The sequence below is a fragment of the Caretta caretta genome, chromosome 2 (assembly GCF_965140235.1).
Source record: "Caretta caretta isolate rCarCar2 chromosome 2, rCarCar1.hap1, whole genome shotgun sequence".
Classification (NCBI taxonomy): Eukaryota; Metazoa; Chordata; order Testudines; family Cheloniidae; genus Caretta; species Caretta caretta.
This window is the reverse complement of record NC_134207.1, coordinates 202,282,781-202,295,618: the sequence shown is the minus strand read 5'-3', so window position 1 is coordinate 202,295,618 and position 12,838 is coordinate 202,282,781. Positions and strand designations below refer to the sequence as shown.

The following is a 12,838-nucleotide window of genomic DNA, read 5'->3' as shown; positions in this document are numbered from 1 at the left end:
AATGTAGTTGTTCAGGGTCAATGGTCCATTTTGTCTGAGCTTCTAACAGAATGAGCAAAGACATGCACGTCACTATATATCAAAATATATTTATCTTGTGATGCAGATAAGTAGGAAATGTTTGACTTGCAAAATTTTTGCTTTTAAGGAAAGGCTTGGAATTCTGCTTTTAAAACAATCTAAAGGTGTGCAAGTGAAAAGGATACACTCTATACGATTCTAAGCTCTTTGGGTCCAGAGTTGTGATGTGTTCTGTGTTTATGTAGAGCCTAGAACTTTGTAGGCTTTACCAAAGAGAAATAATGATTAAAATTGAGATTGAAAAATTATTTTAAAGGCGTCTGGGGAGCAACGTTTTTATAAATATTGAGTTGAAATGTGTAGAACGCTTAAATTTTGTGAACACTTTTTTCACGGAGACTCTAAATCAGAAGTTCTCTCCACACATTTTTTGGTGGCCTCAAAGTGCAGCTACTAGCTCTGGCTGGTGGCTGCTCTGACAATTTTTCCTAAAATACTTAGTAACTTTAGGGAAACAAAAATAAACATGCACGGATAGATTACAGTGATTTGGACGTGTATCTATGTAGGGTTTTTGGTTTTGCAGACTCAATAATAAAAACAGTGTGCAGTTGTCTCTATTCTTTATGGGACCTAAACAGAATAGTAACACAAATAAGGTGCTTTGAACGTTCTTGTCTTTTTTCTTATTGTTCCTTTTGCTTTCTGGGGGTGGTGTATTTTTTTTATTTTATTTTATTTTTTTTAAGACTTGCTAGCTATTAAGTGTGCCGTGAAAAGTGATATTAACAAACACACAAATATCACTTTTCACACAGACTTACTCAGCCCCAGCCAGCCCGGGGACAAACTAAGCCCTGAATGGGGAGGTGGGTACAGGGGCGATGGGGCACTGGGGGAGGTAGCAGAGGTAATGGGAGGGGTGAGCTTGGGGCCAGACCCCGTCACCATGCAGCCAGGGAATGGAGCCCAAAGCCCAACACCCTGAGGGACAGGGCCCAGGAGCAGAACCAAAGCCCCCTGGCTGGAGCCTGCCACCCGAGGGCTGATGCCCGACCCCACTGCTCCTGGGAAGGTAGGGAACTCACTGGCTGCCTGCTTCTCCAGCTTGTCTCTCTCCAGAGGGGGTCAGGGCCCAACCACTCATGGTGGCCCCTGGGGAAGGGCCACTGCTTTACGCCCCCCTCTCCCCCCGCCCCTCCTCCTCATCACCCAGAGCTGTGGCTGCAAGAAAAGCCCCTGGTGCATGTGGGAAACACTGCTCTAAATATGCCTGCATGGTGTTGGTACCCCAAGTATAGCAACCTGAAAGTGATGCTAAATATAAACAAATGCATGTCTAGTGTAGTTTCTCTGTCCATGTTGAACAAAATGCATTAAGAACATCTTTATTTGATTTTATTTTTAAAATCTATGGCATTAATAACCAAAGAACCTTTATAATTAAGTCCCTCCTTGAATCATGGGATGATCTTCAATTAATTGCATCTGAGTTATAGACAAGATATGGAAAGTCACACAGAAGTAATAATGGACCTTTATTAAAAGATGTAATTTGGAAAAGCCAGAGTAGGCCTATTTGTTTAATAAAAATTTGTTGGCACAGTATAAACACTCGGGTATTCTGTTACGCTTGCTAAATTTTTTGATAACCAGACATTTTGCTGCAACTATGTACATTCATTTTTTTTAAATGACTGGTACAATATAAAATTTAGAAGACTAAAAGTCTCTACACAACTGCTGTAGAAATAGTCCAGTCACTTTTTAGCCTTTTACATTTTACAGGCATTGAATGTTAGTGCAGTACTAATTGCATACTAAATATGTAAAATTGTGGACGGTGAAAAGTAAGCTCATTAAAATCAGAATTGCAATGGAAGCCTTATATTGCAGGATCTGCAATTTTCACAGTAACACAAATGAAGTAGGGCCTTATTTATAATTTTTATCCCTTAAGTATGATTTTGACTGTAAGTCTACTTTGACCTTGTGGTCTCTTTAAAATGAAATAATTACAGATTATAAACAGAATACAGATTTATTAAAGGTCTTCTGGTAGTTGTTTAGCCCAAAAGTATACAGATCCCACGTCCTGTGGTCATACTTTAAGTTTCATTTTGTGAAAAAAGGGAAAATGTCCAAGAGATAAGGGGACTTACCATATTTGGTTTATGAAACTCTTTCAAACTGCTGAAAACTCTAAAATGAAAATAGTGTTGTGAATTTCATCCATGGAAATAAAACTATCATTATTCGTGAGATCTATTGAAGTGGGAAGCAAAGCAAGCATGTCTTCAAGATGTGCAAAATGGCTCGTTCAGCAATCTAGAGATAATCACAGCAATAGGTGTAACACTCAAACAAAAAGTAGCAAATGGCCCCATAGATCGTAAGTGTTGCATTTTCACCATGATAGGTCCATATAGTCTATTTGGCTAAGCGGTATAACAATTCATCATGTAAAATAAATAGTAGCATTGTAATTTCTTAAAATCAAATGTTTCATATATTGTGCTACTATCTTTGTTTGTATTAAACAAGGGTACATTTGTGATCTAATAAACACTTCTATCCAGGTATAAAAATAAGTAAAACTTTTAGTAAATATACTATAGTGATATTAAAAGATCACTTAATGTGCTTCAGTTCAGAGTGTTTAAATGTCTAACAGATATTTGGGGGGAGGAAAAAGTCTGTACCTTTATGATAAATATTTGAGGGAGTCCTGGATTTTGATTTTGATTTAAAAAAAAAAAAGCCAAGCAGTAGTTCTATGTCCCTATTTAAATTTAAAACCAAATTAACATTTAATGGGCCACCCTTGAATCCTCATACACTGCGTTTCTGCTGTTCCTTTTAATTAGGCCTAGAGATGTGATTTTTATTTATTTTTTGTTTATTTAAATGGTATGTTAATCTTTATTGTACCCCCTGAGTATTTTAGTGAAGTTACCTAAACTTTATTTGACACAATTTGTGTACAGTTTTCCATAGTACCTGGCACTGTAGGGTCTTTGTGAGCTTAATTCATACACTTTCAAGAATGAGAAAATGGAAAAGCAAAATAACAGGAGTTAAGAATACTTGCCAGACAGAAGAGGGAGATGTGGCATGTAGCAGGCATTTGCAAAATGGCTTTTTTAGACCTGTTGCTACTTGACTGCTAAATTTAAATGGACGTTTCCAGAAATGCTGGGAAAAAAGTTCTCTAAAAGGGCAACCTAGAAAGCTTATATGGACCATGCTATCACAAATTAAGGTGCTGCGGAAGGAGCTGGTTCTGTGTGGACAATTTTTTTGTTTGTTTGTTTTGTTTTTCCATATTTCCCATTCATACTGCATGTTTGAATCCTTTTGGAGAAATTCAGTCTCTTGCTTTTCTGCTAACCACCTGTAGTACCCTTGCTTCAGAGTCTGGACATGCAGAGAAAACTTAGTACTTTGGGCAGTATGGGTCAGGCAGGGGCTTCCCACAGCAAGGGCCAGGGCAGCCTTATGAATGTCCTTCCCATTCCACTCCTCCATAGCAACAACTGACTCCACTCTAGCAGAAAAGTGACAGGAGCTAATGCATAGCAGGATAAAGAAATGTCATCAAGTTCTGACTGGCTGCATTTTTCGCCTGCTTTAGTCTAGGGTTACAGAAGGCAGGTGGGCTGCAGGAAGGCAAGGGAACGATCCGTTAATTAGAGCTATAGGGAGTATGCAGCACAGGGACTGATGAATAACTAGGACGAACTGATCATTTATATGTACAACACAAAAAGACATCCTAGCTAAATAGAGAAGCAATTAGGGAGTTTATGAGGGGGAGGAAAGGGACATGTGCTAGTTCTGTGACCATTTTCTGCATGTATGTAGTATTCCTTTCCACTTTCTCTATTGTTTTTTCCAACTGTTAGCTCTTCAGAGCAGTGTGTGTTTTAGAAACACCTAGCATGCTGAGTGCTGCTGTAACCTAAGGCCGTGATCTTATAACTTGTTCCTCATAGGTGGACCCATATGGAAGACATTCCGTGGGAGCCCACCTGCATGAACAAGTTGCAGGATTAGTGCCTAAATTGTTAACTTCCGTTGCTAGGCAATTCTGGCTATATTTTTCTCTCCTTCCAAGGGTGTGGGTTTTTTGTGTCAGCTATTCAGGAAGCTACGGATTCTAAGATGGTAATAACAAATGGTCTTAATTGTACATTTTTTGAATGACATACTCTGAAAGCCTAAAGCAGACAGATTGTGGAGTTACTATTTTGTTGCTAAATATCTTAAAAGGAAATATTCAAATAGCTTTCTTGGACTCAATAGATATTTAAAACTTAGTACAATCTTGACACTAATTTTTGCTCATTTTTCTTGTTACTCTTATAGCTAAAAAGTTGCCAAAGAGTGAACCACAGAATGCAGGAGCCAACTCTGCCAGAGGAAGAGGAGTAGACCTTACTGAACCCACACAACCACCCAAGGCTCAGTGTTGTAGTAACTAAACCTTCAGTTGCTTTAAACTGTCTTGAATATTCTTCTGCTTCCTAACTGTTAATAACAATGGAATTGGAGTATTTAATCTGGTCCAATGCAGCTTCCAAAACAGAAGAGACTAATGACATAGTCGAGTTTCTAATACAGAATTATTTTGTTTTTAATCTTAATTTTTAACATGCATGTATCACTGGCTGTAATATTTCAGCAATAGAGGGGAAGTGGAAACTGAATAAACTTGCTTCAGTTGAAAGGTTTTAAAAATCACCTGCCATTAGGGATATAGAAGAATTACATTTATTGACCTAACCAGCTAGTCCTCTATATCCAGGTATTGGTTACTGTTGTAATTGATAGAATTGGGACTCTTCAAACATTTCAATTTGTGCTTTAAAAAAATTTTTTTTCTAGAAACAGGGTCTACCGATACTTTAAGCTTATTTGCAGTATTCATGCAACCAGTTGTTTCTGCAAGTATCTATCATTTAAATATGCATTCCACATGTTCATAATTTAACTGCAAACAATACTTGCAGCATTTTTAAGAATCCTATGCTTGCAGAAAAATGGATTTTAGTTGTTACACTGTATGTAAATTAGCCCAGTGGTTTAAGAAAATAGTGATTAAAAATCAAGTTTAACTCCATATTTATCAGTTTATAAAGGCACAAACCAATGAATTCAACTTTACAGGATTTTTCTTCACAAACCATAAGAGCTCTCCAAGTAAAACAAAGACAAACTTGGTGTCTGTGATTTTTTGTTGTTGTTTTTGATCATTGCTGGCCATTACACAGTTTCTTATGTTTTTCCCCAAAGGAAAAAAATAGTCAGTGCACTAATAATTATGTACATTCAACTTGATTTTAAATTTGGATATTCATGTACTGTAAATAGGGTACTGCATTGTAGTCTACATTTGTTTAATACTTTCTGTAATATTTAAGAGTTGCTTAAAGGTATACAAAATGTACAGTTACTTAAAGCTAACTTTTCTTTTCCCCTAATCTAACGGGGTTCTAAGTTCTTCCTTTATGGCTAGAACAGTAATAAATGATGCTCCTGTACCTGTAACATAAGTACTGCTGTCTGTCAGTAATGAACTCTGCAACCTTGTTTTCCAAAGTCCATTTTATTTTGATCTGTCCAGTCTATTGCACTAATTCTTTATTTTCATTATATGAAATTTACCAAGTGTGTCAGAAGACGATTTAATCTATTTAAATGTTGAACTGCTCGCAGAAACTTGTGCAGATTGTAAATTTGCAGTAATTTGGGCTTAGCAAGGAAAATGACAGTTCACCAGTGTTTAGTTTTATATTGAGGTGCTCAGGTTTGAATAAAGTGGTTATAAAACAGGAAAACATTGTGATTAGTGTCTGTTCTTACCATGAATTCAACAAGAAACCTTTATTGCATTTTAGCAGTTAGTGCTTTCACACAGTTACAAAGACGTGTGACTTTTGCCCAAAAATGGGTTGACCAGGTGAGGATGACACTTTAAGACGCATGTAACTTGACTTGCCTCAATCTAGGTTATATTGTACACACTCTGGTACTCTAGTACATTACACATTTTGAATATAATTAGGTATCTTGTCACATCCATTTAGAAGTGCAACCAAAATAGTAATATTATCTCGAGAACCTGCTGCTAATGCAGTTTTTACCAGTTGTTTACTAATGTAATTTGCTGCACTGTCATAGAATGTTGCCAAATTTATTTCTCCTTTGCTGGCAATTTGTGAATGTGATCCACGATTATTAGACAGATATGCTTTTGTTTCATCGTCAAACTGTTTCAATTCTTTAGAACCTTCTTGACTGCCAGAGGCTGACTGAATTATCTCTGTGTGTTGTGAACGTGTTCCATGGTTATTAGACAGACATGCTTTGGTATCAGCTTGTTTTATGTGATTGTCTAACTGCTGCACTTCTTCAGAACTCTCTTTGTTAGAGCCTGGCTGCATCTTGTTTTCATTTTGAGAATCTCTTCTGCTACATGAACATGATTTTTTATTATTTTCTTTCAGACTGCTTTCACATTGATTCTGAAGGAAAGCTTCTTTATTAAAATACCATAATTGGATTCTGTCTTCTAAGTCATTAATATCCATTGAACTACATAAATAGTCTTCATAGGGAACTATTGAATACTGATATTTGTGCATAGAAATCTCTTCTCGCTGGGCATACATTTCCAAATAAGAGGTGAACATCCTTAGAGTTAATATAACCACTTCATTTTTATCCAGAACTTCCCAAAGCCCATTAGAGGCTAAAATAAGGAATTGACATGAATCGTCTATAGGGACAGATATGGTATGTGGTACAGGAATAACATATTTTTTCAACTTTGGATCTCCATGATGTCCAAGGCCACGAGTAGCTCTGATGAGCCCTTCAACTAGTCCTTTTGGTTCATTCGTGCTGATGTTTCCACCATTCTGAAGTATACGGTCTCTTTCCTTTGAATTTGAAGTACTGTGTTCTTTGGTAAGGCAGTAGCTTTTTCCATTTTTGCATAAGACTGCATGTGTATTACCTAAAATAAAATAAGTACATTTTGCATTTCATAGTGCAACTGAATTTTTTTTTACTAAACACTATTCACAGTAATGAGCCATTTTGACAGGTGAAATCTTGTATTGTCAAAAGCTAAGTGAAAGGGACACATTTGCATGCTGACATCCATCCTTATGCTGTTCTGCTTGTCACTGGTCTCTCAAATCTTTGCTGATTGAAGGAGTATTTGTACTTTCTAAAATGTCACTGTAGCATTGTATTTCTAAACTTTTGATGGGTTGTAATTGAAATTCAAAATATCAGGCTAAGAATGTAATTTTGTGTAAATTCCAGCAGCTGATAATGAATTTGAAACATAGTTCAGTGCTTGCAGACAGTGTTGGCCTAAAGGCTTAAATACCTTTCTTAAATAGCTATTTAAAATGTATACATTTTAAAAGTCTTGTATAGTTCCAGAAAGAAATTTTAAGGTACAGGAAAGAAAATAAACAGCTTAGCATTTCTCCTGGTTCCAGTCAGAATGTGCTTGTTAGTCTTTCACAGTGTAGTCTGTAGTTTTTTTTAGTACTTATGTCTCTTGTAAGGAAGAGAAACTTAAATTAAATTTTTGTGACTTGGTGTTCCTTTGTAATTTATACCATGATCAAATACTGCAGTGATGGTTGTAAGCTAATCAATGGGATAGCTATAACTGATTATGCATATTATGTATTGCCACTTACATTAAAATATTCTGCTTAATTTTCCTGTCACCATGCTGTACACAGAGTAGCACCTCAATTACAGTTAATTGCTTTTTTTAAAAAGTACATGCTTTTGCAAGATCCAAAAGACTTGTGGTGGTATGATCTTTGAAATGGAAAATGCGTAAGTCTCAATACAAGGTGCGCATGTTAAAGTGCAAATTAGGACATGCCAGCTTGTTGTTGTTGTTCTCAGGAATAAGGTATCTTAAATTTTCTCTGAAGTTGTATGATGAGTTGTTGTAACCTCATATGAAAGGCCATTAAATTGACTAATTCCGCGCTATATCAACTAATTTGACAATAGCACTAATTTATTCTGAGGATTAACAGTACTATGCTCCTCTGCAGCCTGAGGTGGAGAACCTTTGATCCAGCAGGGGAAAGAAAATGCTTAGGTCCTTCTAAGAATGGCATCTCACCTCTTAGTGGGTTTAAGGAAGAGGGACTCCATAATGGATTTCCTGAATTGAAGAATGTAGTGGAAGATCACTGACTGTGTGGCACAGCCAGAGGGCAGTGGGTCTTCAGTTCTTTCCCCTGCCTGGAATGGCATACTGCATCTGGCAGCAATGGTTCCTTCCCTCTTATTTTGAGATAGAGTAAGATCAGGTTTCTGGGCCTCAGAAGGAATTTTTCCCCTGTTGCTAGATTGGCCCCGGCAGGCTAAGTTTTGTCACCTTTCCTGCTGCAGCCTAGGAAGACCCAGAAGTTAGGATAGGTGAGGCTGGGAGGTATTTATCTAGTTACAACTTGTTGGGTATCTAGTGCAGATATTTGGTCCTGCTTCCAATTATAGACCAGAATTGGAAGCAGGATTAGGGGAGCACATCCCCCTAAACAAGGGAATGGATAAATTGTTTGGAGCTCCTAATGTCCTACGGTCATCCTCAACCCACCCGTAAGGGGAGAGAAGGGTTCCAGCAACAATGCTAGGATCAGGTTGAAGGTTTTGGAGTAGCTCTTTCCCAGATGGTACAAATTATGGAAAGAAGTTGAACTTGCATTGTCAGAGTTATTTCCGGATAGTTTTCCAGATGTATTAAATTTATAAAACTGCAGCCCAGTTCAACCATATTCTTGGTGTCTTGTGTGTCCTCTGGCAGTGTCGGAGACCATTCTACTCTGAAAAATGTAAAAAGGCATCTTATACAACAGTGGTCCATTTGTGGATTTGGAGACCTACGTTCTTGCTTATGGGACATAACTTTTTTTTTTTTACTGTTAACTTTTTTTCTTGTTAGCATTGTAGAGCCAGTAGTGAGCTGGATTCTATTCTTTGCATCAACAAAATTGCTAAATTCAAATCAGTTACCCTTATACAAGTCCAGTGAAGGCAGTTGAGTCCCACTCTGATGAACCAAAGGAAGTTTGCCAAACCAAGAATTAAGTCATGGAGTCTACAGATGTCCCCAAGAGCTGGGTGAGTGATTAATGTAGGGGAAATGGAAAAGGTTTAGATGGTACCCTGACATCTCCAATATTCTCCCTCCCTACTCCACAAATCTGCAGGCATCCCATTTCAGTTGCTCACCATATGCTCCAGAAACTCCAGTTCCCCTTTCATATATCAAGAAACAGTGCATACACAATTTCTAAAAAACTCCTATAAAGCCTTAGTGTGCTGACCTCAGCAATTACTGGGTGACTGCAAATGTATGCATGGACCAAATATATGTAAATGGTGACAGTATGAGCTCAGTGTTCTGTTTGCCCAGGCACACTAGAAGCACATGATTTGTTAATTGTGATTTCTAGGTGTGATATGTTACATGAAGTTCCCTTAATTGGATACTTCCTCCCCTATTCTCTACCCCAGTGGTTTGCATGGGTGGGTTTTATGCTAATAACACCTTTCCTGTAACCAGTGGAGTTCTTGCTGATTATATTAGACTGCCCCTTACTTATGGGGACATGAGTATCATAAGCTTCTGGTGGCAGATCATTATATAATGCAGAGATGCTACATTATATTAAAATTTAGTGAGTTCTAGCGTGATTTTTGCTAATCTCACAGTCCAGACCCACAATATCTCTTTATTGCAGAAAAGGGTTGCTTCTGAGAATTATTACATGGTGGTTTTGTGAAACAACTGTCTTGTCTCTTAAGGCTAAATTGAAAGTTACCAAATTTTCTTGTCTGCTACTCTAAAATTGAACCTAACACTCAACACTTGTAAGATGATGCACCAGCTCTCCCTTGGCATGGGGGAGAGGGGAATCAAGCTTCATTTTAATGGTGTATGAATCTAATGAATTTAAAACAAATGGTTCATTGGGTAGTTAGACTTCATGTTTATTCAATTTAATTGACTAAAATATCAAATGATGGATTGTGGTCTTTTTTTTTTTTTTTAATTCTTTTGAAAGGATTGGGCCACAGTACCTCAAAATGACTCCAAGCCCTGTTTCATTACCTATGTTTGACCTGGACCGTGTGGTTAATAGAGCCTAAGGTGAAGCTTGGGTTGGGAGTGGGACATAGGGCAGAGCATTTTAGATATGAGGGGGCTGAGGAATCATCCCAAAATTGCTGCATTTGGACCATGTTACCATCCCATTGAACTATACATGCTTTCCCCTACTACATAAAGTGACAGATGGGTTCCAACATTTTCCTGGCTAACAGTAACCAATGACCCAAACAAATCGGGCTGAATGGAGTTCCCATTTCTCCCAGATTAAGTGCAATTCTTAATCTCATAGCTGGTTTCCAAGTACTAGTGGGATAGGAGCACATAAAATGCTCCTCGTAATTGTACAAGCTGGTCTAACTGGCCATTGTCAGATACTTGTTTGGTGCAATGGAGAGTGATGTCTTTAAATGTTCTTAATTTTAAAGCACTAGTGCTACAAAGTCTCAATTTAATGATCAGAGATGATTTCCATGCCAAAAGATACCCTTTTGTTTCTATTTATCCTGGGTCTGTCTTCTCACTGTAGAATCTGGTTTAGACTGGGAATGATCCTGCTTTTTGTTCTGTTTTGAGACCTGTGACACATCTGCAAAGCAGTTGAATACTTTGCTTCAAATCCCCCAAGGACCTTGTATACACTAGTGAATTTTACCCCAAAAATTCCCCAGGGAGATTTAATGAACAGAGATATAACTAGTGAAAGCTAACAGCGCCTTGTCTAGACTAAGGCTACCGCTGTGCATCTGAACTGTGGATAGCAGTGGTGAGAATTTATTGGTAATATTCCCTATTGTAATTGTCAGTTGACGTACTTGTGGCTATTGCAGCTCTGGCCAGGTAAAAGCAAGATTCTTCCACCTAAAACACTCGCAAAGGGGAAAAGAATCTGCGTAAATTACCCCTGAACATTACATTTCAAGAGATTGGTAGCAGTAGCTCTCCTCCCCATGTAACAACAGAATAAAAGAGGAGGCAATTACTCTTGGTTGGCTTCATTGACCCAGTACTATAAACAGCAGAAGCAGCCAGACCCTTGTCTAAACCCAAGCACCTGAGCTGCTACTAATGCCAGTGTTTTGTTGTGGTGGGAGCGGGGTAAAATTCCCTAGTGTAGACATTGCATATGTGTGTCTACTTAAGTTTGACCCACGTTTGGCTTAAGTTTTCACCAAAGTTAAAATGAATAAGGCCTGGGGAAAGGGAAGACTTCTGATTTTGTGCCTTAAAATGACAGCATGTCCCACACTAAACCTTCAGTTTTCCTCTCAACTGTTTGTTCCACTTTTTTATGCCGGTCACTTTTCCTGCATCCCTCAGTCTTGTAATTATACCAGTGACCCTAAATGTTCACTTAATTTACAGCTGTAAGCCAAACATACTATCCGATATATGGATGAACTGTCTTATAGAATAAGCTTGATACTTATTGTCTGACATTAGCATCCATTGAACAGGGTTTTGTCATGTACCCTCCAGAATGTCAAATAAAACCTCTTACCACTAACCTTGCCTTAGATTTTTTTTTCCCATTGTAATTGGGGATGGGAGGAAAGCACCCCCAAAAAAATGCCCAACCCCCAGCCCAAAAAACAACAAACAACAATTCCATAAGTCAATAACTTACATACCAATGTTAGCAATATGCAGTATCCCGGTACTGCTTTCGGATGGCTTTGCTGAGTTATTGCTGTTGTTTTCAAGCAGCATTGTCTCCCCTTGTTCCTTGATGCTCTTTTCCTTTTCATCACTGATCCTTTCCACTAAACAGGTAACAGCTGTGCAGCTACTCCAGCGAACTTTGGAAACCTCATTCCTTCCAAGTCGTAAAAGTCTGTCCATTCTCCAAAAGGACTTAGCATATGCTTTGTGAATCCATTCATAAATGCTTGGCTTGGTTGTCTTATCACTATCTGTTTTACCAGAAAAAACCTTTTCCTGATCCCTGTAATTTCCCTTGATTACTGTGACAAAAGAATCTAGGATCTGTTCCTCTTTTCCACTGACTTTGTAAGAGGAATCAGTCTGAGACAGCTGGTCAAGAAATAAAAGTGGAAACTCTGCTGAAACTGTCTCAGCAGCAAACACACCATGATATCCATCAAATAAGCCCAAAAAACACGTATCTGACCTATTTCCATAATTATCTAGCACAATGAATGTGTCTTCCATATCTCCTCGCCATGTTGAATTTTTGTCTTGGCAAATTGCTAATGCTTTTATTAGAGAATTGCTTACTTTCTTGAGGTATCCAGAACTGTCAAGAATATTATCAACATTAAAATATGGGGTGCCCTTTGATTTATTCTTAAGTAGCTCTAGTGAACAATCAATCTTCTGTTTCTCTCTTTCAGTGTATTTAGACAACTTGATCAGTCTTGAAATTAATTGCTTTCTCTGAAGTAAAAGTTTGTTGGTGTCTGTTTCAAGCCATGGACGATGATAACCCAGTCGAGCTAGGGCTTTGTGCTCTTTTTTATGATAAAAAAGTTGATGTGGGTATATTGTTTGTTGACATATTGAACAAAGAACTGGAATATCCCCAAAATCTACTTTCCTGGGCACAAAACCGACCTTCTCAGCCTGATCTTCCTCATGTCTGTAGAGTTCAAAGTCAGCTGTTTTTAAGGTACATTGTAAATTTGGTTCCCATGTCAT

The 12,838-nt window shown here is 37.9% G+C and overlaps 2 protein-coding genes across 3 annotated transcripts in view; one reads left to right on the top strand and one right to left on the bottom strand.

The window, feature by feature from the left end:
* Nucleotides 1–5,861, top strand: part of RAB5A (RAB5A, member RAS oncogene family) — a 25,072-nt gene extending 19,211 nt beyond the window's left edge. For both annotated transcript variants that reach the window (XM_048838558.2, XM_048838557.2), the window contains exon 6: nucleotides 4,390–5,861. In XM_048838558.2, coding sequence (XP_048694515.1) covers nucleotides 4,390–4,505 — 116 coding nt within the window. In that variant the 3' untranslated portion in view covers nucleotides 4,506–5,861. The remainder of the gene's footprint in view (nucleotides 1–4,389) is intronic.
* On the bottom strand, nucleotides 5,643–12,838 carry PP2D1 (protein phosphatase 2C like domain containing 1). The gene is made up of 2 exons (XM_048838559.2): nucleotides 11,812–12,838; nucleotides 5,643–7,042 (listed from the first exon to the last, which is right to left on the bottom strand). Exons 1-2 carry the CDS (start codon nucleotides 12,836–12,838, stop codon nucleotides 6,066–6,068), a joined length of 2,004 nt encoding a protein of 667 aa, XP_048694516.1. The 3' UTR covers nucleotides 5,643–6,065.

What these genes read in the sequence shown, in the direction of transcription:
- PP2D1 (XM_048838559.2), bottom strand. Translation starts at nt 12,838, where the DNA reads ATGACATGGGAACCAAATTTACAATGTACCTTAAAAACAGCTGACTTT. An exon ending in ACTGCATATTGCTAACATTG is followed by an intron (nt 7,043 to 11,811) that starts GTATGTAAGTTA and finishes ATTTTATTTTAG; the next exon opens with GTAATACACATGCAGTCTTA.